General features: G+C 37.6%; 1 protein-coding gene across 5 annotated transcripts; it reads right to left on the bottom strand.

The window, feature by feature from the left end:
* Window positions 1-40: 40 nt before the first annotated feature.
* LOC124161116 (1-acyl-sn-glycerol-3-phosphate acyltransferase gamma-like) lies at window positions 41-27,570 on the bottom strand. 5 transcript variants are annotated; one of them, XM_046537333.1, is made up of 8 exons: window positions 27,467-27,570; window positions 26,646-26,849; window positions 26,395-26,567; window positions 25,871-26,032; window positions 15,656-15,846; window positions 5,967-6,114; window positions 4,739-4,958; window positions 41-3,024 (listed from the first exon to the last, which is right to left on the bottom strand). In XM_046537333.1, exons 2-8 carry the CDS (start codon window positions 26,827-26,829, stop codon window positions 2,924-2,926), a joined length of 1,179 nt encoding a protein of 392 aa, XP_046393289.1. In that variant the 5' UTR covers window positions 26,830-26,849; window positions 27,467-27,570; the 3' UTR covers window positions 41-2,923. The 5 variants fall into 5 exon arrangements, with proteins under 5 accessions (XP_046393289.1, XP_046393286.1, XP_046393287.1 ...); XM_046537330.1 differs by having other exon boundaries at window positions 27,343-27,565; XM_046537331.1 differs by lacking the exon at window positions 27,467-27,570 and adding an exon at window positions 27,194-27,320.

The following is a 27,570-nucleotide window of genomic DNA, read 5'->3' as shown; positions in this document are numbered from 1 at the left end:
AGGGCTCACGCAATGTCATTTAATTATTTTTCTAACACAGTACACAAAAGTCACAAAATAATCCGTCATTGTTTTACAGAAACATGACTCCCAGTTACAAATTTGTACGTACATCTCAAACGGCTTCACATACTATTTAATGATGAAAATATCCATTCCAATTTCAGCAAATAACTTGTTACAGCTACCATACATTTGCTCCCTATGGTTAAAACTTTTATAAAAGTTTGCTATTCAAGCAACGTAAGTTAAGAAACTTAGAAAACAGAAAGTTACTGCACAAACCTACATCCAAATGTCAATACCAAGGAAAGAATGATATCTTTTGAAACCAAACACGTCAAATTGATGAAGAATTTCAATATTTTAGAACAACATTGAAAATTGTGCCCAGTACAAATGAAGTACTTGATTATGGTCGTTAAAATTAAAATGTGCTATAAAATGTACTACAGCATGAAATTGAAGGTAAATTTAATGATTTTAGTGAGACTTAATGATAAAAGCACTAAGAAGGGCTCAAATATGACAGTCACTAAAATGTCTCATTTAAATTTCCACCCATGACAATTAACACATAATGCAACTCTGGAGTGAAAAAATTGTACCAGAGTTGCACTGCTACAGTATACCCACATGTTCGAAAATAAAAATACTTGTGATTTGTAACTGCATTATTCAATGTGGTTCACATATTTGCACAAACCAAGACAAATTAATGACATCAATGGATGTAGTACAAAACCAACTCCCAGACAACACACATTTCTGTGGAATGAAGGCACAATAACATTTTCTACACCTATTACATGCCACTGCATGGCAGTAGAGAATTGTGAAAAAAATACACCAATGAGCAGTAGCTGTGGTTAATTACTGAATTATGTCCAAAATAAAGTTTTACATCTTTGCCCAAACATAAGATAGAGCTTTCTGGTATCTATTTAGAAGGGAAGGTAAACCTATTCACCAACATTAAATGCCCTTGGAAACTAATAGCTCACACAAAACAATTAACAACTTCTGATAACTTGTTCAGTCTATACACATTTGCAGGAACCACAATACTCATTAAGTGAACAACAGGTATATTAAGTATGCCAATAAACAGAGAACAAACTGACATACAGGCTTGAGAAAAACTAACACTTAAGATGTTCACCATGTTACAAGGGAAGTGGGGCCCAGATAGAGAGACATTTAACGGCAAATTCTAAAGATGTAGACAACAAAACAGTGTAAGAGAGGTATTAAAGCTACATGCGATAAAAACTGTCATTTTAAAATTTCCAACCTGATAATCCTGTATAAATAATTTGCAACATAGGCAGTTATGTGGAGATAAAGGGACATGAAATCTTCCAGTCATAACCCTTCCAACAGCGTACACAACTTAAGTCAGTTGGACAAATCACTCACAGTGAGGCAAGAGTGATCAAAGTAACCAGATACCCAGGTCGGGCCAGTGGGGATACACCTCTTCCGTCTAGGGAACTGAAGCCCGAGACTTCTATGCCCCACGTGCCTGGAGAGGAGGGATAACAGGGGAAAAAAGGAGGCACTGCCACAATTAGATAAGATTGCACAATCTGACCTGATGGAATGGCGCTGGAGATTAAATTACCCCTAGAGTAAAAGGATGCCATCGGTACGTACAAAATGTTAACAAATGCCGTGAATAACTGATCTTCAACAATGGCAATGTTTTAAATAGTGAAATGGTGCAAATCAAAAATATTCCCTGTACTAATTTTGTTTCATGCGTAGAGAGAATCACTTCACAGAAAACAAACAAGCAGAATGGAAATCAACGCAACCTTTCTTTTAAAAATTCAATTTTTGAAAATGCAAGTGCAATGGTGCTTTAAAATAGAACTCCACTTACCCCATAAACCCACACTAATGTACCTGTTTAGGTATCGAAGCATCTCTGCTCCCGACTAAAGCAGCAAGAAAACAATAGACTAAATGCATACTTTGTTCTTTATAAATTTAAGCACAAAAATGCTGCTTTAGATGATTCACAAATTTGTGAATAAAATATTACCACAGCCCCTTTAGAACCTTTCAGAAGATTACAAAATTCATTTTCAATATTTAATTACCAACATGTTAGTTAAAGTATAAAAATAATGACTAAGAGCTTCAAGGTACTGGTAATGGTAATGTAAGTGCTCCACTTCTGAATAATTAAATACATTTGTGCTTCACAAATAAATTTTTCTTATGAACAAACAATGGTAATGATAATTACAAGCTATGGGAAAATACTTTGTATTTCTATTCTTTTGCCACAAACTTAGGACTAACGAACCTGGAGGCAACGAGTGATAGTTTCCCCCAAAGAAAATAGATTTTTTTCACCAACACCACCATTAGAAAGTAAGAATACAAATGAGAAACAGGTCCTCATAAATGTGTTGGTTTGCCATTATGGCTTGAGTTTCATTCCAAAACACTTTCTCTTTCAGTATGTAAGAAAGCATGTTACAAAAGATAATGTCTTTCGAGTAAAAATATGTTTTCCCTTAACTCTATAGCTCTCCTAACTATGTAGTTCAACTTCCTCCTGCTTTGCCATACAAAATTAGCAAATGAGGTGGCTCTGCCAGTTTCACAGGATCATCCTCTTCCTTTTGACTCATTTACGAATGGAATGATTGTTTGCCTTGACATTCATTTTCGATCTTAAACCAGTAAAATAAATACTTGCAGGGAAATAAAATACCTAATTAGGAGACACCAGAAAAGTAACTACTCTAGAAGAAAAACAATTCGCCAAGATATCAACAAACCCATTTAAAGGGATTAACATCTGCAATGGGAGCTAGATGAAATACAACAGAAATAACTATAAAAACTTCAAACACTTGAATTTGTAAGCAAATATTTTCCATTCCACCCTTGAGTTCCACATAATCAGTCATTCAGTCTTTTTGGATGGGCTCCTCTTGTCCTGCATCCCATACGAAGAAGCTTTACTGATCTTGGTCATCCCAATCAATTTGTAAAGGAGGAAGAAAACTGAAAATTGAATGAAAAAATTGTGTGGTGTATCTCTTAATCTGCTGATCAACTAATTGAAAAATAAGACTTAAAAAAAGTCTTTCCCCTGACATAACACAAAGAGCTATATCAAAGGAATTTAATTTTTATTGAGAAGAATGGAAAAGGTGAAGTGGACAGAGAGGAAGAGGAACGACTAAGTGCTTGACATGGTGGGTGAGGAGAGGCATCTTCTAGGTGAGATATGGAAGAGAGACAAGGTATGGATGGAACAAGTACTGAGCAGCGAGGGGATGTTGAAAAAGGTGTTAAGAGTAATTCTTTGTTTCAGGCATGACTTCATGGTATCTACTTAACATAATGAAATGCAAAAAACTTTAAAGTGTGATGCAAATGCATCAGATGATGACATGCCACCTAGGTCATACAGTATTAAATTTATGTGGCATTATCAAGTTTTTTGCATTTCTTTATATTAGATGTTAGAGATTAGAATGTTGGATAAACAAGGGAGAGGAAGGAGGAGAATAGGATTTTTTAGATAGAATGAGAGGGAATAGGCCGTATTGTGAATTGAAGAGAGAAGTCAATGAAGGGAGGGGGTACTGCCAGAATACCTCATACATACTTAATACTTAAATTTACTGGTCGCAATCCTACTGCAGGATAGTACACCCCAGATAGTGAGTGTTAACTGATTCAACAATGTAGAAAATAATAATTGCCTTAAGTAACCCAGTTTCATAAAACATCTTCAACTGGCAAACCTGAATCAGCTCTAGAAAAACTTGGTGTCATCTCAGCTAGACAATCATGTGCTGGGAATGACCATTGACAAGCCAGAAAACATGGGCATACATTGCATGATTGGCTGGTGAGGGTTATTTTCCCCCAAATTTAAAAGTTGCGGGAAAATAACCCTCTGCCAGATGCTTGGCACTGCAGTTCACGAGGAAATGGAACATATCCTCATGAACTTAAGATGAACAATGATTGAACAGAAGATGAACATCCCCACAGAATAATAAGCATACAAATTATGATTGGAATGGGGGTGTAACAATTAGTTAACATTCCCAGTTAGTTTTGCTCTTATGTACAATATGGAATGCACATATTGGAGATTATAACATGTATCCTTCACAACAGTACTGTTTTCTGATCCAGAAGTATGCCACGGCAGCCAAACATGGAAATCAGTTCCTGCACAATCACCTGAGTAGAATTCAATCACTAAATTTATCTAAAACACCTATACCCGCCCAAAACCTCTGGTACATACTGTATTTCTGTGAAGTTTCTCCATAGAAACTTTTCTGCTTTCTTTTAATTTTACAACAGTGCTAAGAATGACCACTGACAAGCCAAGGAAGCCAACATGGAAGCATATTGCATGATTAATTTGTGCAAATTTTCTTCGCTCAAATTTTCAAATTAAGAATGCTGTTTAAATTTCTTTACACTCAATGACATAGCATACAACAAATATGCTCCACAAGTTCAAAGGTAGACTTCAGTTTTGTCCCAAAAGAGACTACCTTTGACCCAATAAGAAAAGTAATAAAAAATATTATCTGTGACCCAAGTGCTTGCCATGGTAGCGAAACCAGTCACTGTTCTGATTCCCAATGGTATGTTGCTATCACTAGCAATTTCATTTTGGTTAGTCATCAACAAACAAAAAAGACATGAGAAAAATAAATTTTAAAAATGAATAAATAGGCATACTTACAGATGGCAATGATGCCTACACCTAAGGCAAATTGGATGGTTGAGCCCGAGGTGAGTAAACCCAACAGAACGTAGGTCATAGGGCAAAGTACAGCTATTCCCCAACCAGCAGTGTTAAGAAAAGAATATGATCTCCTAGGAAGGGTGAATACATCTGTACGAGGTACACCACTCTCTTGAAAGAAGTCCCCGGTGTTATAAAAACTGTCCTGCATACGGTCCTGATGGAAAAATTATAAATGTGAAAAATAAATCAGGGAAAAAATCTATTGTTAGTGATGAAACATTGCAATAAATGATTAATTCAACTTGTTTCACAGCGACTTTGTGCAATGTGGCAAAATGGATGAGCACCTTACCCAGTATTTTTCAGTGTTAATTGATTAAATCTCCCTCAAATTGAGATTGGATGCCTAAGTATTACCTAAAGGTAGCAAGATGCAATATGACCTGAAGATAATTAAGCATCAAAAATACTATGCAATTATGCAGTTTTTTTTTCAAATTAAGAGCACACAGTACTATACTACTGCTTTCCAAATGGTTTTGTTTTTTCCAGAAAGAAATTCTTTCGTCATAATAATAGCAATTCTTTAAGAATGCATGACGTGTAGACTTAACTACATCTGTTTCTTTCAAACCCAAAGATGACACAAAGGCATTGAAAAATGCTGTAATGAAGTCAACTGTATGGTGCGAAGTGGCAGAACAGTATTGCATACTTGACAAAGTAATAAAGCTGTTGTGCTACACACGCTATTATTTTAATAATTTAATGTCATTGATAAACTTGATTACATTAACAATCGAAGTAAATACAGCTGTGACCAGTTCAACAGTTTCATTATTTTTATCACACTAATAGTTACACGCACAACCCAAATATATTTTTTTCGTACATCATTTACACCTTTTCCAATACATAAATTATACAATCTCACCAAGATCTTGGCGAAGTCTTTGATGGAGTATATGACTACAAATATGTAATTAAGCACAGGACAATGTAAGAGTAAGCATCTGGAGGAAATAAGCCCCTAATCTACAGGGAAAGCAAATCTAGAATTTATGTCAGTTTCATTGGATGAAAAAAATTAAATAACTTAATTATTACAGCCTTAATTTGAACAGATACAAATCTATTCATCTCTGCAAAATATAATTGCATTTTTTAAATCCATTAGCACCACATGAACAAAAATTAATGTGCGCTCCGAATAGAACCATACCTTTTTTAAATAAAGATTTTTTAGAAATTGAGCACAAGCCTCCTCTTCCACTGGAACTTCATCCATGGGAATCCTGTTAATGTACATGTGGGCCATGACTTTCTTACCAATAAGTAAATTGTTTAGAGTGGGCTTAATGGCATCAGATCTGAGGGAAGAAAGCAAACACCACAGCATTAACATCAAAACACACACAAAATACTAAAATAAAGAGAGGATAAAGAAATGAAGTTGGTTAGAGAAGAGTCGACATTTTGTTAATCTTACTGAATTGATATTACAAGCTTGTGCACTTCAATTACTACAACACAAAATATCAGCACTTCAATGCTGTTGTCAGTGACTAAATACATATACATAATGTGTCCTGTGCCTGAAGAGGATACAAACAATGTTCATACAAACAAAGACAGTAAAATCTCTTTGCAAGTATAGAAAATCACTTAAATGCATTTGGGACAAAGGAGAACAAATGAAAAGATGAAATTTGATTTCTTTATGTACTAATGTCATCGATATTCAAATAGAATATGCATTAAAATGACATTTTCCATTTGGAAAATAATAAATCTGTTTTAATCTTCCAGTCAATTATTGTTCATCATACATCTTTTAAGGTTTTGGAGTATATTCCGTCAATAACAGCTATATGCATGGGAGTGGACTACCACATACACACGTATTGTCGGCCTCCCAGTCTGGAAACAGTACATTGAGAGTTATGGTAGAGTGATTTAATTGTTGAGCAACACACCGTGGGCAACCTCGCAAGACTATCTGAATTGACAGCAATTATAAACGAGTGCTCAGGGATGTTGTGGTTAAAAAGACTACTCTGATAAATAACTAAGAACTCTAATTGAACGTCTAAGGAGCTGTCACAGTCAAGAGGAAATTCCATGGCTGGAATATCAATTCCTTGAATGCTCATCTAGCTACACACCATTAGCCTCCTAGGACTAATATTTGAACTCCCGGCAATCAGCAACGAGTTCCAGGCATATTACCGGTCAAAAAGACCACTCCAAAAAATGACCGAGCACTCAGACTGAGAGTCTATGGAGCAGTCGTATTCAATGGGAAATTTTGGAAGATACTCCCCTAGAATAGGAAGATCTTCCAATCCTATGGAAAGTCCATATCTGGAATGCTCACTTTCCTTGTATTAGCCCTTTACTTCCCAGGAAAGTGAAAAATCCTTCTTCTCTCAGAACTCTAAGTGAGCACGTGAACAGACGAATTCATAGCAGGGTCTTGGTCTCCTTAAATGAAGTAGTCAATCGGGTATTTTGTAGGGGTCATGATGGAAGATCTTTAATACATCAAGCGATCATCTTGGATAGAGGGACTTCAAACTCCATGGATGTAAGATGCAAGCAATAATAGTCAATGCTGGGAATGAAGGAGAGCACTCTTTGGAGTAAATCAAGTCAAAAACTTTTTCATTTGCATCTAGCTTCCCGGCAGTCCCCAGGCATACAATTAAATACATAAGAGTAAGCGATGATATTAATAACTTTTAGCGAAGATGAATAGGATTTGTCTACCACAATGATGCCGTATCTTGGTGATATGAGTCTTAAATGATCTTGAAACCATTCCCTGGTCTAAGTTTTATGCGGAGTTATCCTAAGCTTTATAAATTCATACTGGATCACATCCACAGCATAACAGACTCGCAAACAAGAACACTCCCAACAAGCGGATTATTTCCCTATAATTTTCCATATGGACCCACCAACACAAAAAATCACTTCTTATACTGCTACCTTGTCTATTTCCCACACTCATTATAATGAACTTTAACTGTATTCCAACAGTAATTGGACATTTATGTTTAGTTTTTGAGAAAAAAGCTCTGAATCAAGAACACTAACAAAATATGAACATTCATAAGTTCAATTATCCTAATGTTTTTAAATCCCACACCCCAGGCTCCTCAATACTTTTTCAATAAAAATAGAGTACATACATAATATTCATCCTAATACAATTGTAGGATTAGAAATACATGAACCAAGGAGCTAGTCAGATATTTGGTCAAACGGGTTCCACGACAAGGCCCTTTTGAAAGCACAGTTCCACATTCTCCAGCTGCATTTGCTGTTTACGTGTGACAGCAGTTTCAAAAGCCATCCTCCTTTTGAAATTGTTGCTATTCATAAAGAACAAACATGGCTGGAGAACCTGTGACTGTGCATTTACCTTGGTCAGAAGAGATATTAAAAATTTACAGTGCTTTAAAACTATACCACCCGAGAACAATATAGTATGGCAAACTAGTGACGATATTAAATGGAATGCAAGGAAATTCAATGCATGTACTTTTTAGAACATTAACCAAAACATGCAAATTGCAAGATAAATGAAGGTGCCCATGATGGCTGTGATATGCTGACAGCCCAGATTTTAGTAAATAAAATATTCTGCAGGTAACAGACTGGGATAGTGCTGCAATAAAATCTGGTTAAAAATACTTCGTTAGTGCCTTCAATACAGATCTGCTGGTGCAAAATTTCATTAGGCAGGATGTGATGGAAAAAAAGCTACTTCAAACTAGCATTACAAAATATTACTCACCAAAGAATGTGCATTGCACACATACACACACACCAGATAAACATTGTGATTTGAGTGATCAGAGGCTCAAAGGGTTAAGAAAAAATTAAGGTTTCCCTGAATTTCGAATTGATCAAAATCATGATATACAATGCAACAACAGGGAAGAAATTAATGCTCTAATTGTAAGTCACTCAAGATGGATCAAAAGTGAAGGAACTAGGCCTTTAATTTCTCTTCAAAGAAAATAAAAACTGGCAAATTGAGAATCCTCATGAAAACTTGCTATTTTTGCAGTCACCCACCCATTCCTCTGTCACTGGCATCAACAGTGAATCAAGACAATTGGTGAATACATTTAAGTACATCCTAGATAGGAGAACATGAAGACCTCATCATTCCCCCCACCCTAGCTTGCTCGACTGAGGAATCAAGAATCAGCCATTTCCCCTGCTGTACAGTACTGCAAACAAAGACAAAAAAGATAAGGAAAATACTGAGAAAAAAACCAGTCCTGAAATAAAAGCCGTAACAATAATTAAAACTTAAAGGTTTATGATAGGGATGGTCGGATTTGATACTTTGGATCCAAATATCTGCAGATATTGCCCTTCATCGGATCTGGATCAGTAATTTTAAATTTATGCTTCAGTGAATGCAGCGTCCCCTATGAGGGAGTGGAAAGAGTTCCGATCCTACCTCCACAAGCTCTGTTGCACTGCGATGCTTGTCCTACTCATGAACCATTTTGTTTAATAGCTCTCGTAAGGGTTATGCAACAGAATTTCAGCCACAGAAATTTATATGGCAAAATATGACAGGCACATAGTGTGACTCTTAAGGCCTGTTTACACGATTCATTAACACGTACCAGTTAATGTCTGTTTGCCTGAATGATTTTTGTTGACCGGAACGGAACATGTACGAATTCATGAACCAAATTAGAACAGGTTCCATTTTCTGTGCATGCATTCACACAGTGCATTTTGGCATTTATTCTCGCGTTCATACATTTAGACATTAACCCATACGTGTTAATGTATCGTGTAAACAGGTCTTTACAAAGAGATTGAACAACCATCGGGAGAATCTTAACGCCATAGGATATCAGCTACGTCAAAAGTGACGATGTCGCAGATTAAAAAAAACACTCTCGGCCCTCCATCACCCCATGCCTCTGATATTTTTTTCTCCTTTCCGAGACCACACAGTCCATAAATCAATAACTTCGAAGAATATCAAGTCGCACAAGAACCATGGAAGCATGATTCATCCCTACCCCATTTCACCAACTGACCTTTTTCATCTTAACTGCTTCAATTCTCTGTTTCTGATGAACAAATGCTAGGTGAATGACTTAGTGGACCCAAAGATGTCTCGATAGTTTTCAGCAATTGGAAGACGTGCACGAGATTAGAAAAAGAATGAGACCAAACGCGTCGCATTTCTAGCATATTTAGGTTTTTCAAGCTCAAATTGATTGAAACAAAGTTTTTTTTTATTACAACAAGACTATACAAATATTCAACATTGTCCAAGCAGCACAATTTTCATAGAAACAGGCATGTCAGTAGTACTGTCAAATAAGAAGATATGGCCCGGAAACACCAACTGGTATATGTCTCATAGGTTGCCCGGCTTCACTTTGAAGGCAACGACATCACAAAATAGCAAGATCTGACATGTTCCTCCTTGACTTCCTCATTTGCAGTGTCATTGCTTGAAAGACAGAGGGATCGCACTCCTTCCCCTACACCTCTGTTTCACGTGCCTCTGCTACCCACCCATTCCTCTCGCTTAGTGGTCGTCTCATTCTGTAACCGCAACTCATCACACATGACACTTATATTGTTCTAAACTTTGTTAATTGTGTTGCAGATTGCGCAGTTGTGATTTAATTTAATGATATACCGATAAAAATGTCTTTCGTTGTGTAGAAAATATTTTATTGACATAAAGAGAACCATGTGCGTTAGGGCGGATCGCAAAAATCGATTTTTTTCAAATCCATCTGGCCCAATGAAAAAAAGTTGTGGGACCGATCAAAAATAAGGCCTGAAAAATTTGAGACCTGTACGTGAACCCCTGACCCTCGCTCAAATGCAATTTAGGGGGGGAGGGTCAAAATTCGAAAAATATAATATTTTATGGTCATTCCCTATAGATTTTGCCGAGTTACTGCCCTTCTAGGGCAAAAATTTCGTGCATTTTGACGTATCTGCCACCGTTTAGCCACAAAATGCCTAATTTGAGTCCGCGTCCGCGAAGAAAATATTCCAACGCCCACGCAGCGTCGCGGATACCAGAGCCGCAGGCCGATCCCTTCCCCTCCACGCTCGCTTCTCCCCCTCCCACGCCTCTAACACAGCAAAATTCATCCCGCGCATGCTGCTAGGAGGTCGTTTATCTTTCATAATATAAATCAGAAGATGGTAGACGGTAAAAAACGATGCGTAGTGAGACGACTTGTCCCTTATTTGGCGCCTCGTCGGCGTTAAACAAAACCGATGTTACCAACTGTTAGAGAAGTGATGAAATAATTTTAGACCTGCGCGTGCAGGAAAGGAGACTACGGTCTATGAAGACGCCTCTCGAGTGGCTATGAAGGTGTGCGAACTATGGTGACGCGCTTCTCTTCCATTTTGAATGTGACTAAATAGATTTCGCGGTACCACAGGAAGTACTAAAACTTACGGAAAATCTAATACTACTAGTAGGCCAAAAGTAGGGTTTTATTGAAGTATAAGACTCAAACAATTTTAAAGGAGCATTTTAAATTATGCGATATTTTTGCGTGTTAGTGCATGGAGGAGCATAAGGTTCCCCCAATGAGAAGTATTTTGAGAGACAATCTGACGAAAAGAAAGATGATGGCTGCTGGATTGAACCCTAAAGAAACTCGACAACTGAGGAAAAAAGGGAATCGTAGGAATCGAGCGTTGAGTCATCATCGTCAATTCTTGCACGGGAAAATAGTATCAAAAGTTTTCTTCATCAATTCATCCGAAGAAAATTAAAATGGCGAGAAATTAGCCGATTTGTATCTCTACTTTCCTCGTGAAATAAACATTAACGACCATAACCTCAAATTGGAACTTCTTCGGGGAAAATGCGTCTGCCAACTGTGATAGAGGTATATGCAAGAACCAAGCAACAGCAATGATCGTTCCCGCAACTTTAGCTGACGCAAAAGTCATAACTTCGTAAGATATATCAAAGCTAGTATACCGGAATTACTTACGTAGACAGAAAAAGATGCTAATTACTGTGAATAAGAAAAGAGAGGTGTCATCAAAGGGTCTCATTTTATTGGAATGAAAGACTATACTCTTGTCTGATGAAAAAAGGGAAGAGGACTTATCAATACAAGTTTATAGGGGAATGTGTGGTGTTAGTTGAAGAAACAGGGTCCCACTTTTGGAATTTTGCCTCCTCCGTCGGAGGATTAGCAAAAGTTATAAAATCTGCGATTATCGATTCCTTTCCGAGTGAAAATTAGATACACAGAATTAAAAAGGATTTGATTATGATGGTACCAAGCGAATACCGCCCAAAAATGAAGCATCATCCCTTTGCTATAAGCATAATTCCAACATCCCTTGCAGTGTGGGTAGACTTCTCGGGATTCCCACCGGGTTAATTTTTCCATAATGGCCAACATTTCAAGCTCCGACTGGGGGCTCATCATAAGAGATAAATTTTGTTGAACCCCAAAAAGAGTTTACCCACATCATTCGCCGGGAAAGCATCAAATCGTATTTCATCCCTTACAGTGGTCTATTTGCTAATTGCACTATGTTGACTTGGGTTTGCGCCATAAACGTTGGGAGGGTAATCTAGGGACCCAATATGCGTTTCCGCAAGGATGCGTTTGGCGACCAATCCGAGATATTTTTTAATTGCTGGATTTTAATATCGACGTAAAGTACTACCCGCTGATGATATATTGGAGAGAGACTCCGGTTCCTTCGGCTGTATCCGAGCTTAGCGCTGCGGGATTTAAAAATCTATTGATGAAAGTTCAAATTTAAATTTCAATATTCCTTTTATTATACATACGGACGAGAGATTCGCGAAATAATTTACCAAAACTTTGTTGACAGCAGCAAAAGACAAGGAATGACAATAACATAAGAAATACAGACTGGAAAGCAGGTAATTGAATAATTCCTTCGTGATTGTTCCTCACTGGACGATGCTGATAAATCAAATATTAGTAAGACTAACGAAGAAAGACGCACTTGGTGTGAATTTTGCAGCATCTGGGGCGTTCTAGAGGGGAGCGGGGAGGGTGCGCTGGCGGCCTTCACCCTTATTCATCCATTTAGTCACAGCTGTCGGACAATACCGGAATAGAAGTGCATAACCTAAGTTCCCAAACCTTCATAGCCACTCGACAGGCGTCTTCATAGACCGTAGTCTCCTTTCCTGCGCGCGCAGGTCTAAAATTATTTCATCACTTCTCTAATAGTTGGTAACATCGGTTTTGTTTAACGCCGACGAGGCGCCAAATAAGGGACAAGTCGTCTCACTACGCATCGTTTTTTACCGTCTACCATCTTCTGATTTATATTATGAAAGATAAACGACCTCCTAGCAGCATGCGCGGGATGAATTTTGCTGTGTTAGAGGCGTGGGAGGGGGAGAAGCGAGCGTGGAGGGGAAGGGATCGGCCTGCGGCTCTGGTATCCGCGACGCTGCGTGGGCGTTGGAATATTTTCTTCGCGGACGCGGACTCAAATTAGGCATTTTGTGGCTAAACGGTGGCAGATACGTCAAAATGCACGAAATTTTTGCCCTAGAAGGGCAGTAACTCGGCAAAATCTATAGGGAATGACCATAAAATATTATATTTTTCGAATTTTGACCCTCCCCCCCTAAATTGCATTTGAGCGAGGGTCAGGGGTTCACGTACAGGTCTCAAATTTTTCAGGCCTTATTTTTGATCGGTCCCACAACTTTTTTTCATTGGGCCAGATGGATTTGAAAAAAATCGATTTTTGCGATCCGCCCTAATGTGCGTGCACTGAGATGTGAAACTACCGCGAGGAAGTGAAAAAATCCACCTCACCGCAACTGAAGTATTTGCAGGTGAAACACAAGTCAGTATGCAATGAAAAAGTGACAAAATTCGGGGGAAACTTACATGAGGAATATCAAAATTCAGTCAATGGTTTATCCGAAGATTGAAACCTATTTTCATTTACAAACGCAAGCGTAACAGTTTACATCCCGAGCGTGTAAAGATTTTATATCAGTAAAAATATTAAAACGTGTACGTAAATCTAAACAGCATTCCTTTGATTGTATGTACCCCGAAGAAACTTGAATAATGACTTCATTTTATAGCAGACAATGAAAATGCATTAGGATCCAAAAATATCCGAAGATATGGCTCTGGGTCCAAAAAAAATCCTGGATCCGTCCATCCCTAGTTTATGACACAAAGACATCAATGTCACTACTACCTACACAAGCCAAGTGCTGGTTATTTGATTTCTTACCTGCGACCAAAACCACAGGAGGCAAGATAGTACATACGTATTAATATTTCACACACCATTAAAACATAGACTCTTAGTTGCGCTTGGATAAATTTGCATAATTTTGAAAAGAAAACCAGGGCCTAAAGAGATGGATAGATTGTTAGTTAGAAGAAGTGTAAACAAGAGGCCAAGCAGTAAGACCTGGTTGATTCACAGTGCAAAAACCCATTTTCAACCTTCCTGCCACATATATACAAGGGACATTCACCATGGAGAAGGCATTTATGTCCATGCAACCAACCTATCTGAGAAGGAACATTCATGAAGTATCTTCTGCCACTTTCTTTCACATGAAATTTTGAAATAAATTGCACCTTGAAAGTTTACCATGACAAAAGCTTGAATGCAAAATGAATTGTGTCCTAGTTGCCTGGGAACAAGGATAATCATTATCCCTCTCATAACTTAACTTGGGTCATAACCTGGGCCAGACCCACCCACTGGCAGTACCTCCCCTAAAGGGATTGCCATTAGAAATACTCTATTGGCCCATGAACAAGGAGTCCCTCACCAGAATATTAGCTGTGGGCATGGATTTTTCAAAGTGATTATCTAGGCTCCTAGGCCAGAGGGCACAGGAAATGCAGCAGCCATGCTAATGTTCGATCAAATTTGAATATAATCACAGGGGGACAGAACTAAATGAAAGTTCCTTGTGAGCCCAACAATGAATAAGGTGAAAAACCATTGTCAAACCTGAAGATATTTTCAAATTCCATTAACAAAGAGTGTTGATAATGATGAGGATTGTGTACATAAATAGAAAATGAATAGTTACCATTACAACCAGGGGTCAGCTGCACAATCATGAAATGTGTTATAACATGGGGAAGCCAACAATAGACAATGTCGATTGTTTGGTGAAATGATATTAGATGTGAATATTACATATTCTCTCCAGTAATTTTCTAATATAATGTACAGGTAAACTTAAATGGGGTTAAAACAACCCCCGAAGATTTTTCTTGTAAAAATCCTTTCCACTTGATGGACATAATCTGGACATTATACTGCTTTATACAAAGTAATATTCTTTGCTTAACTGAAGTAAACTTCAATGTAAAAAAAACAACCCCAAATTTTTTTCTGGCTAAATAGCTTTCCTCACCTACAAATGATATGTTCTGAGAACATAATTTTATGTCTTTACCATCAGTAGTACGCTTCCTTTATGCTATGTAAACTTATTTGAGTGAAAACAAGCCAGAAAATTGCTTCCCAAAAAAATATTTTCTTGGAACACATATACCATTCAACAAACATGTATACCCTGAACATTTCACGGATATAGCTAAATCAGTTGAGGCTTGGCGCTGATGAGTGAATGAATCAGTTAGTTATCAGGACAACTTGGTTTATGCAAGAGATTATGGAAAAATTTCACTTCCAGAGCAAATAACCTTTGCACACACAATCACAAAACTTGACGGTTTGGCTGGAAAAATATCATACAGGATGGTCAAAGATAGCCACGAGCGCTAACAATATATGGCTGAACACATAGCTAGCCCAATTAGTATTAGGTAACAATAAATGCTTAAGCATTAAAATCGGCCAGGTGATTTCTATACTGGGCACACTTACTTGTTGAATGCTAACTGAACATCATAAATAGCACCAAACTTTTCTTTCAGATACGGCACACTACACACAAAGCCTTTTGTACGAGGTGTAAGATGATGTTTCAGCTCAGGTAACCCCTTTTCTTTGGCAAATTGCAAACTTGCTTTGTGCTTTTCAGTAGTGAAGCGTGTTCCCTCTGCATAAAGGAGAAGCTGAAACAAATGTAAAAGGTGGATGTAAAATCACTGACAAACTTTAGGAGACAAATATAAAATAAAGAAGCAAATAGCATGATAGCATAGCAGCGATGGGAATCAAAGAAGTAGCAGTACAAAATGCAGTATAGCAATATTTCATTAGACAAAGGGGTGATTCAAACAGCTTGTAGCAACTGCCTGGCTTTTAAAAGCATTATGTCAATAACTGTTCCATGAATTTAAAAAGGAGTAGTGAGAAAAAATAGTTTTTATGCTAGCACAAATACATTAAACAGGAAGTAGATGTTGTTTGTGTGACCATAAAAATATCTTTTGAAATAAATTGAAGATTAATGCTGTCTCAAAACAATAATTGCATGAAGTTCAGTTTAGATAATGCATTCAATTCCACTTAACCTGTATTCATTACACTCACTTGACATTCAAGTGTCTCAAATATATTACTTAAATAACATGCAAAATAATCATTTGTATAATACATAATTGTCAATTACACAATTTTTTGGACAATTTGATGTCAAAAGTTGTGTGTTCCAGTTTTCTCACTGCAAAAATGCTAGGGGATGCATTAAATATTTATATGGATGCAATGAAATATGAATTTGAGGAAGCAGCATTCAAATCTTGATTCAAACATTAGAGTGAAGCATGCCAACTAACATGCCGTAAACTTATTTCAGGGTACGAATAGCATGTGCACTCAAATTATCACATCAATGTTAAACTTTTAGTAATGTAACAGTTCATATTGACAATTATACATACTCTATGAGATACAAATCACTAAGGTATACAATAAGTTTCAAAATTTCCTTGGCTTATCACACATGACTGAGATTTTTGAAGAACATAAAACTGCAAAAGGCAACCGAGCTTTCCATAACTAAGGCCTAAAAGATTAAATATATTTTTTATAATACATTTTACTTCACAATACCTGCTACTAGTATTATAAAAGATGGATTAAAAATTCAAAGCAGCTGACTCAATTAAAATATATAATCAATTGTTTACTAATCAGTTCCACTGAGGAATAAAATAACTAAGGAAGAAAAGACAATAAAAACATTAGATTTACAATCTCTTAAATTAAGATGAAAGATGCTAATATAATCTCTAATGGTTGGGATACAAGGATCTGTTCGCTATACACAGACAGTCGTTGAAAATAATTTACACATGTCTTTTAAACATTTTCACCAAAAACACCATTACAGTGGAACTTCGATTATCCATCCTAACAGAGGAGAAATCTTAACACACTCAATGCGGGCCTTATTTTCATTTAAGTCGTGAAAATAGGCCATAAAAATTAGAGAGAAAAATAGAGGGAGGTTTCCGTCCCATAGCATCCGTTAAATTACAGCTTTTTACAAACCACACACTCGGTTCAAAAACTTGCTGTAGGCCATACACACGATCGGAAGACTCGGAAGTAGATATTAGTCACGTACGGAGGTGAAAAAAGGATTCCCGGCCCAACAAGCAGAGCAAGTCGATTGACGTGCTCCGTATCTTGGCCTGGACGGCTTTAACTGAACTTGACTGTCTGATTCCGGTGCAAAGGAAATTATGCAATTCAAAATATCAAACAATTAACTTTGCAACAACAGTACACTCCCGATTATCTGGGCTAATGATGGGGAGAGACAGCACGAATAATCGGAAAACACAGATAACCCAAACTTCCACTTTATGTCTAGTAATATTCATAATTTACGTAAAACAAACAATATATTATTTATGCTGTTATTATGTTATTATAGAGTGCTTCCCGGACTCATTGAGAGCTTTCTTCGCCAGTTCGCGATCTTTTTAGCAGCGATATAAGCTTGAAGAGGTGAACGAGTTCTCTTACCTGGGAAGCCGAATTAGCAGCGATGGACGGAGCAAGAAAGAAATACACAGTAGAATAGCGCAGACGAAGAGGGCTTTCTACAAAAAGAAGATTCTTACAGCTGAAAATACCAGCATAGAAGTAAGGAAACAATTCATCAGATGCTACATATGGAGTATGTTTCTCTATGGAAGCGAGGGTTGGACGTTGACAGCAGCAGAGAAGTCAAGAGTGGAAGCATTCGAAATGTGGTGCTACCGAAGAATGATGAAGATAAAATGGATTGACCGTGTGAGTAACCAGGAAGTGCTAAGGAGACTGGGAGAAAAGAGAAGCCTCCTAAAAACATTAACCAGAAGAAGACAACTTAGTTGGCCACATTTTGAGGCACGATGGTCTGATGAAGACAATCGTTGAAGGACAAGTGGAAGGGAAAAAGGGCAAGGGACGGCCCCGAATGAGTTATATAGGACAGGTTATAAAGGATGTAAAAGAGAATAAATATGTAGCTATGAAGAGATTAGCGGATAGGAGAGAGAAATGAAGAGCTGCGTAAAAACCAATCTTAGGATTGTGGACTAATGATGATGATGAATATGGTTGTACTCGTATTATTAATGCTCCATGTAAGGCTTGGCTTCGAAAACCACACATCCGTGGCTGAGTGATCACGGATACAGAAAAGAGGTTTTGCACGAATGCCTCAAAACCACTACTCGACGTCGGAAACTATACTGTCAGGCACCACGCCACTCCCTCACAAGTTGCCTGGGTTGCAACTGGTGCGGGACGTGTATCCATGAGCATCACGGAGCATGGTGGTGCACTGGGAGGCTTAGAAAACAGGAACACGGTACTCCACGAATGCAGCTAGCGCACGATCTCTTCCGTTTTACGAAGGGAATTCTAAAGGAAATATAAGCCTGGTATATCCTATCATTAATGCAGTAATTCATATGATTTTGCATCCGATTTTATTTTTTTATAAAGATCGAGGAAAATATTGAGCGAGAGTGAAAATCATGCATGGATAATCCACAACACTGATACACCGTAGCCGGGAGTCTGCTGCACATATGTACATCAAATTGAAGACAAAGACAGTTTTAGCTCAAAGAAGAAAACCCAAATGATTTCTAATAATTATAGATGGCCCAATTTGTTAAGATAAAATCCAATTTCAAGCCATATGAAGCATGACAAAAAACAATACACATATTCCTTACTAAGCCTCCTAAAGCCATCCACATACATATTCAGAGTGGAATCTAAATAAATTGTGAAGAAATATAACATTAAAAACAGTGTTGGTATAATTGACGAATTCGTTGCAAAATTTAGTAAGATGATAACTACTTAATAATTCAAAAATGTTAGGTTATGAATAATACAAAAAAAATACCTCAAATAGTGAAACATATAGTATCAGAGTGACATGCAAAGTAAAGCACATTATTCAGTGGCCTTTGCTAGAGAAGCTGTTAATTTTGGCATGTGCCATTGAGACGGTTTACAGTTAATAAATTTGAAGGTTGAATATCCAGCCCAAATACTGAATTTGGGAAAAGGCAAGTCCACAATGGTGGATGACATGTAACAAACAGCTAAGTTTTAACCAATAAAATACAGAGTAAATATAAGGTTGAAGGATTTTAAGACATTATTTTTTTTAAACTTCCCAAACTGGATACATATTAGATTAAGTTAAAAAATGATCACTATACTTTTTGGAAAACTTCTTGAACTTTGGATACAAATAATTTCCATTCTTAGTTGACATTACTAAACCCTTAAACTGAGTAGTCAGACACCTAGATTTTCCAGAAATTTTTCCCACCATCCATGTCTACAATGCTTAATATGCCAAATATGTAGTTGTGTTAAGGTTCCAGTGAAGATGAAAATGTAGGTGTCCGACCAAGAGCCCAATAAGCAAGTGAGGTGGGTATTCCTACGTCATTGTCCAGAATCTGGGGGAACCAAAATTAGTAAGGGCAGCAAATTGTATTCCATAAGCTACCCTACCCCCAGGGCCACCAGCAGGACAAAATATCCTTTAACTGGGTTCCCGCTTTGAATAAATTATAAATGTCATAGTTTTTTCCAGGTTTTCACGGTCTAAATGTCGTCAAATCCATGGTCTGTTGATAAGCCATTTAAGGCAGAAATATTGATCACGTAACAATCACTGTCCGCACATTAACTAAAAATTTATCAAACGCGACAGATGCCGTGAATGGAAATGCAGAAATGAAAGTGCTATCTCTTATGTCACCAATCGTTAGCAAAATTCAGGGCCGGCTAAAGGTTGTGAGTGGGAAAATGGAGGGAGCGGGGTGGCACCAATGTGAAGAAGTCTGATTTTTTGCCAGGGCTAATGAGCACTTTGGTTAACAGTCTTTCAATCACAGGATAACGGTCAATGCATCGTCATGGCACATGGACGAATAATTGCGCTTTGAATATACGTGTGCAGATAAATGCATGGACAGTGTCTGCATGTGACTGACCTTGAAACGTGATCAACATTGATTTTTTTTCTGGATCTGTAATCCTCTGCCATTAAGCTAGAGATTTTTAAGGTTTTATCTAGAAATTCACTTTCCCAGTTTTTTTTTCTCAGTAGACAAAATTCACAGCTTATTCATCGCTTTAAGGTTTTCACGTATGAGTGAAAGCCCTGTTTAAACCAAACTTTCCCCAACCAACAATAAGTTCCATCCTAAGCTATTATTATGTATACTCTCATGCAGGGGTGTGTTTCAAAAGAACTTTCTCGGAGATGATATTTGGGTGATTTCAACTCCAAGGGGGGTCTGCTTAATGCTGACTGGAATCATTCAGATTGATGTTCATTCCGAACAGTTGATTCTGATAGGATTGCAATTCACCAAAATTTTTTGTGTCTAAAAAATTTCATTTAGACAACGATGTGAGCCCTTGAAGTAGGTCCTCGGAGTGAAAATATTCAGCAGAAACTAAGCCCGATCGATTTGCAACCAATAAGAATCGACAATGCAGAATGAAAACTGATTGGAATAATTCCTACCAGTGTCAAGCAACCCTCCCCTAAGTGATTTTTTACAAAGACAGCACAATGAAACCAATTGACTATTTGCTGCATACAGAGAGGAACTGTCAACCTGGATTGGATCTAGGTTATCACCACAATTGCATGGCTGTTCCAGAAGAGCTAATTTTTCATATTTAGATACAAGTTATTTAAATCCAAACTAACCACAGGGTTACTGGAGTCATTGGCATAAAAAGAAAATTTCTGACAGAATTACAAGAATGACAGCCAAGATTACAGTCCAGCCGGCGAGAGTTGTCCGATAACAGCACAAGGAGGGGTGGAGATACCTCTGCCAGCAAGGTAAGAAGCCAATCACTATCCCCCAAACCCACCTCATACCCTCGCCTAGTCATACAACGTTATCACATGCATATGAACCACCAAAACAAGTCCTTTCTTCGAATCACCTAAGCAGGGGTTTCTTCCTTTGGGCCCTTCACACTCATCGTCTCTTCCAGCTCCTTTCCTCATGGAACCCTTTTGTTACATGTGGTGTGGATGTTTCCCTTCCTTACCTGGCAACCTTGTTCCCTACCCCAAACTAGACCCTTGTGCCAGTCATCGAACAACTCTCGGCAGCCAGACTGCGGGTCTGAAGATTATAGATTCCTAAAATCCAAGATCACACCTTTAAAAAAACATTCAACAGTATATTCACGCCCACCTCACACGATTACACCGGTGATTGCAGAAAATTCTTCTTACTTTTGATGTCTGAACTATATCCCTGAAAGGATTGATAACAAATTTAAACCAGATGAGGTGCCCAATGGGTAGCAATTAGATTTCCCTGAGATTTCCAGGTTTTTCAATTGCTATGCTATCCAGGGTCCAATCCAGTCCTAAACATAAGCATTTTTGACCAAATATTGCTCATGGGGTAGAGATTACTGACCAAAATCCACATAGTTGTAGAATCATTCTGATGCTCTATGTATCATCTAAAGATGTTAGAAAATAATCTAAATATACACGTAACCCTAATTAGATGAGTTCAACTAAACATATGTATTGAATATAATTTCAAAATATAATTAAACAGCTCACAAATAAAAGCATAAGGAAAAAACAGTACAAAAATTATTACATTATCCTGATCTTTACAAATAAAACTATGGAGGACACACTTTATATGCTGCTCCAAAACATCCTGCATGAATGGGAAATAGCCATGATGAAACTGCAATAACTGAGAACTGAATTCCCGAACACAAAATATTCTGCTCACCAGTTCCAATAATGACCCGAAGGTAACTGAATAAGAGAAGAATATTACAAAAACCACGACCCTAAGAGAAAATTCTTGTGAACAAAGTTATTAGAAGAGCAGCTTTCACTAAGGGAGTTAAGCTCTCCAGGAAAATTAATCCAAAAGCCTAAACAAAGTTTGGTTTTGCATGTCTTAGGGTGAGTCACTAGAATTCAATGCATTGATGCATGGTATATTGGATGCAGCATGTGCCCAGAACTGACTTTTTTCCAGGAAAATTGCCAAATTTCCAAAATTCCAAGAGTATTCCAAGTTTTTCCAAGCTACTGGACACCCTGATCGGAGATGTGGATGACAAACTAGAAGACCATGAATAGAAACAAACTCTTGTAACTTAAGAATAAGATAGCATGAAAAAAGTATTTGTACTGAATCACACACAGGTGCAAAGTTATATACACCAAAGATTAAATTTGCTATGAAAAATCACTTGGTTAAGCCCTGATTTGAACCTGGTAGCATACCTCACAGGCAATTGAGAGATCAGGGTTTGAATCATGACTAAGCCAAATGATTTTTTCATGGCAAATGTCATACTTGGTATCAAGAATAAATCTTTTAGAGCCTCTTCTTCCGCTGCATCAGTCTATTGCATAAAGCAATATCCTTTTTCATGTAATCATCTACAGGTATAATCGAAACTGGTTTCATGGCTCTTCCATATACTCTTCCAAAAGATATAAATGCCCATAACATTTTTTCCAAGTCCCAGTCTTTATATATAGTGACGGAACCCCTTAAATATGTTGCCAGATGGTTTATTTTATGTGTGTGATATTTTTTTTTGTGTTGTATTGCTTGTATTTCTTGAATTTGAATGATTGTATTAGTGAACAGAAAAATGGTGAAAACATGTGAGATTGTAGTTCGTCTAGTTCACCGCTAACGTCTTCACCGTACGTGCCAGGTGCAGACCACGTTAGTGCGGGGAACGATGGGTAGAGGAACCAAATAAATAGCCGAGCGAGAGAGAGGGGAGACAGAACAAAGAGAACAGACTGAACGGACAGAAAAGAGAGAAAGAGGGTGACGCACGAGCGAGCAGCGCAGGAGAGAAAGAAAACGCACCACGACGGGACCGCACCTGGTGAGGAGGAAAGTCTGAGGAGGGCCCTTGTGGACTCTGCTACGCATGTTCCTGGGCATTGAAGGGGATCAAGATTCTGGAGGAAGTACCTGCCACGTTTCTGCAGACGCAATCTGCCGTCTGTTGGCCAGAGTATCTTCTACAACTGATCCTCGCCAGAAAGGAAGCGTAAGCGAACTACGCCCCAATTCCCCCTCGTGAAGCTGGTTAAAGCTGTAATAGTGCGCCCAAAAGTATGTGTTTTGTGCTCTCATGCTCGTACAAAGAAGAAGAAGGACCTTGTTTTTCAGTCAATCTCTCACTGTTCACTATTTATCAGAATTGCCTTGACGATAATTCGTCTTTCTATTAAAAATGACATTGCTAAAGAGTGTTAATCTCTCAATTGTATTTTTTAGCTATCTAAACTGCCTTGAAGATTAAGATACTTCCTTTTTTTGAAGGTATCGCTTAATAGTGCTGAATTTAATTGTTGATAAATATTGTGTTTAAGGGTGTATTGTGTTTACGGGTATTTTGTGTTTAAAGGTATTTTTGTGTTTTGGGGGGTATTTCGGTGTCTAAAGGGTTATTTTTTTGTTATCTCGTTTGAGATTCATTAAAAGTGATTTATGTTAAAAGGAACTAGGACTGGCATCTTATTATTTAAGGGGGGAGTTTTTGTCACCTTACTCGGCGATTCCTCTGCCACCCATCAAATTTACTGTTTTTGTGCAAATCAAATGGCGCTGGTCGCTAGAAATCGGAGTTTCCCTACCCCTGGATCGGAGGAGGGGAGTGGTGGACGAAGGCAGTGACTCCTCGGACTCAGGGAAAAATAATTACGTGTGTGTCGTCTCGCTTGCTAACCTCACTCATCCTAACGTCTTTGGAGAAAAGGGAGGGGGGGGGGTTGGACAAAATCATACCCGGGAGTCGGGACCGGCAATATATAACATATGATACCATACCAAAATTTATTCCCCATGTGAAGCACACACACTAGGAAAAAATTGAAACTGGGGTGGTGATTCGGGCCACTTCGTAAGGGAGTCTGAAAAGTGAGCACAAGGTCAAATAGCTTTCTATACCCCCTTAGCATATATGCTGATTCTGCATTAGTTAACATCCTGAATAGGGTGCCTCTAGTATCCCAACACACACTTTTCAACATGATCAATGGCCCAGATCTGCCAGAGGCACACTAAGGTCTTTGATTTGTCGGGTTCCTTATTTTCTAAGGCATCTTGGTAATATGCAATACCTCTCACGTATAATGCATCTGATGTTTGCTATGCATAGAAAAGTGGCTTGAAGATAAAAATCAATTATTTATAAGCATCGTTCATTAAGCTGGTGAAATAAAAAATCATTGGAGAGCCACTATTGAAATTATGAACCAGCTTTTCAATTCTTCCAGAAATAATGAAAGTGTGGCCTAATCTGCCCCGAGATCTCATATAGCACTAAGTAAGCCCATGACTAACCCACCTTTGCTGTGTCACACTTTCAGTGATCAGTTCAATAAAGCCAAATGAACATAGACAACCTAATCTGCACGCTCATTTTCACGGCAAAATAACTCAGTTGATAGTCAACACGAAATCCTGAGTATGCGCAAAATTGAGGCATAGTGTACTGGATAAAGGCTCAATTGCATCAAATACATATAGTCACTTATAAAATCAGGATCAATACAGAGAAAGCAAACAACTTGTACCAAGTTGACCACACCAGCAACTAAGCCAAATGGGCACCTTACTTATGAAGAATAATTTACTACATTCCCGCAAATAGCTTGAAACAATTACTGTTAATCTGAAGCAAACAACCTGGTAGTCTGGTTTCATGTTGGTGTCCTTTCATCATTCGAGTACACATCTTGATACTTATACATCTCATACTCATCTAAATTATATGATAGACATGGAATGATATCCTATATTAATCATTGCCCAATGAATTAAGACGGAACCCCACAGCACTAGTCCAATAAGAACTAATTTAATATACGTATTACAAGGTGAAAATGGGGTTATAAATAATATGGACGGTCAAAAGGATAGCTGAAAACTTCTGGGAGATAAAGCTAGCAAAACAAGATGCAAGAGCTGCACTAGAAATTGTAAGTACTGTTAAGTATGCTACTTTAAACACATGCTGAATGCTTGTGGTTTTACATAATGAAACCATACGGAAAGGAAATGTCAATCCATAGATATATTAACAAAAAAATTTGCTAATAAATGCAAGGGTTGGGCGGGTTTAAAATTAAGGAGAAAGATAATTATATATGTAAAGATAGAGAGGGATGGTTTGCATAATGTCACACCTGTTGTTGATTCGATGTAGCAGTTGTTTTGTCGCTAACTCTCACAAGTCCTGCAGCCAAAATTATACATTATCTGGGGTTGCCACAAAATTATAGCATGTTCATCTGAATCATATCAAATCCAGGATTCCTTAATGTTATTGACTAAACCATCTATGTTTTGTATCGCCATCAAAGTGAACATAACAACAAATTTCTCAGATGCATTCAGTAATCCACCACCATTTATGCACTTGCTTCCCCTCTTTTGTTAATACACACACAAGACCACCAAAAACCATATATAGGAAGACTTTTCAATGAAGAAGACATTAGAGGAAAAGAGATATAAAATGAATAAATTAATATGTAAGAATAAAAGAAATGTCTTCAAAATATCATAACATACAAAAATGCAACATCAATATCAACCAGAAATTACAAGAAAATAAACTCACCCAAATTGGATCCGGATACTCCACGAGTTCCCTTATTTGTTTCCCTATAGTTTCCTTATCTTTTTCCCAATCTCTCTCAAGAAATATACTTTCTGCAAACTTCCATGCCCAACCAATAGTGGGCACGTATTGTATCACCTTCTTAGCATAACTTTTACAGTTCTGAAAAGGGTGAATACATAGCAATAAATTAGTACCTATTATTATACATAAAAGAGAGGATTACATACAGTATGAGAAAAAATATTTCAACATAACCACAGCAGACCCTTTATGATCGCACAAAATACAATTTATCCGAGCATAGGAATCGAGAGGTTGATCAAGTAACTTCACCCTCATTAGATGGACTTAAAATAACAATATAGTAAAATGTACACAACAAAAATGACTTGAAAGTAAAATTTAACTTTGAGCGAGGTTTAGCCTATGAATGAAGTGGTTCCTCAACATACACAATGTATCTCATAAACTCATTGACACAATATCCTCACGCATGTATTATACTTAAAAAAGCTACGTACCCCAAGAACACGTATTCGTTCACAGAACATCCATCCAACCATCCAATCAATTTCATACGTGTGATTCATCACAAGGTATCCATGTTCCTTTCCGTAATATTTATCAAAGTCTTCCTTATTAATGTACAATTTGATATCGGAACCAGACCACCATTCACATAAAAACACAAGCTCTGAAAGAAAAAGCGATAATACGGGATTATTGACTCCCAACTCATGGCTGCCACATCATGCAACAGGTAACCGCTTACCGGAATACAAGGAGTACTCCAAATAGTAATTGATTTTTCTATACACATGCTTGCTGACTGGACGAATGAAAACCCACAAAATAGACTGAAATAAGTTTATTGCCAGTCCTGAGGAAAAGAAGGTTATCGCCAGCAACAAATGAGAAACAGGCGAACTTTTAAGGCTTATTAACAAACTTTCCATTTCACTCGTGGTAATCAGATCTGCAAATAAAAATATCACGCAATAGAACCACTTTCCCATGGAACAACGAGAACAAAGATCAGAGACTGCTAAACACTATGTTTATAGAGAGAATACTAAAATTAATATCACTCGGTTCCTCATTATCAATACCACCGCGTCCCTACCGATAACTAAACAACATTTAAGCGCAAGAGAATTCAGGTGTCACTTTATATTCTGCGCGCAAAAACAATATGAACAAAAATTTCATCCAGATGATATGAATTTACATAGAAAGGACAAAGGTCAAGGGCAGCTACCAAATCTACCGACTGACTACCAACGAAATATCAAGACATTGATCACGAGTTATGTACTACACCTGTCGGCAGTGAAAAAATTCATAGAAGACCTTCTTTACTAGTCCATCACGGTAAAATAGATTATGTGGAAGTTACTATTGGTAGTCACATCCGAAACGCATGAAACCAACACCCAATTTTACGTATAAAAAACGAAATCATCACATACTCAACTACAGCTCTTGCGGAAAAGTTTCTCCCGGTATAAATTTCAAAAAGTAACCCACGCAATTCTCATTGATAACAGATCTAATATACAGTTAGTATAAATAAAACATATACAGTCTTGCTACCATAACGATACGAGTTTGTTTCGCAACTCGTGGTTCGAGCTGGAGGTGGCGGCAAAGCAAGAAATGAATGGAAAGATCTCAATGCGCAATCGCTCTATCACGCC

This window comes from Ischnura elegans, chromosome 6 (assembly GCF_921293095.1).
Source record: "Ischnura elegans chromosome 6, ioIscEleg1.1, whole genome shotgun sequence".
Lineage (NCBI taxonomy): Eukaryota > Metazoa > Arthropoda > Insecta > Odonata > Coenagrionidae > Ischnura > Ischnura elegans.
This window is presented reverse-complemented; position numbering and strand designations above follow the sequence as displayed.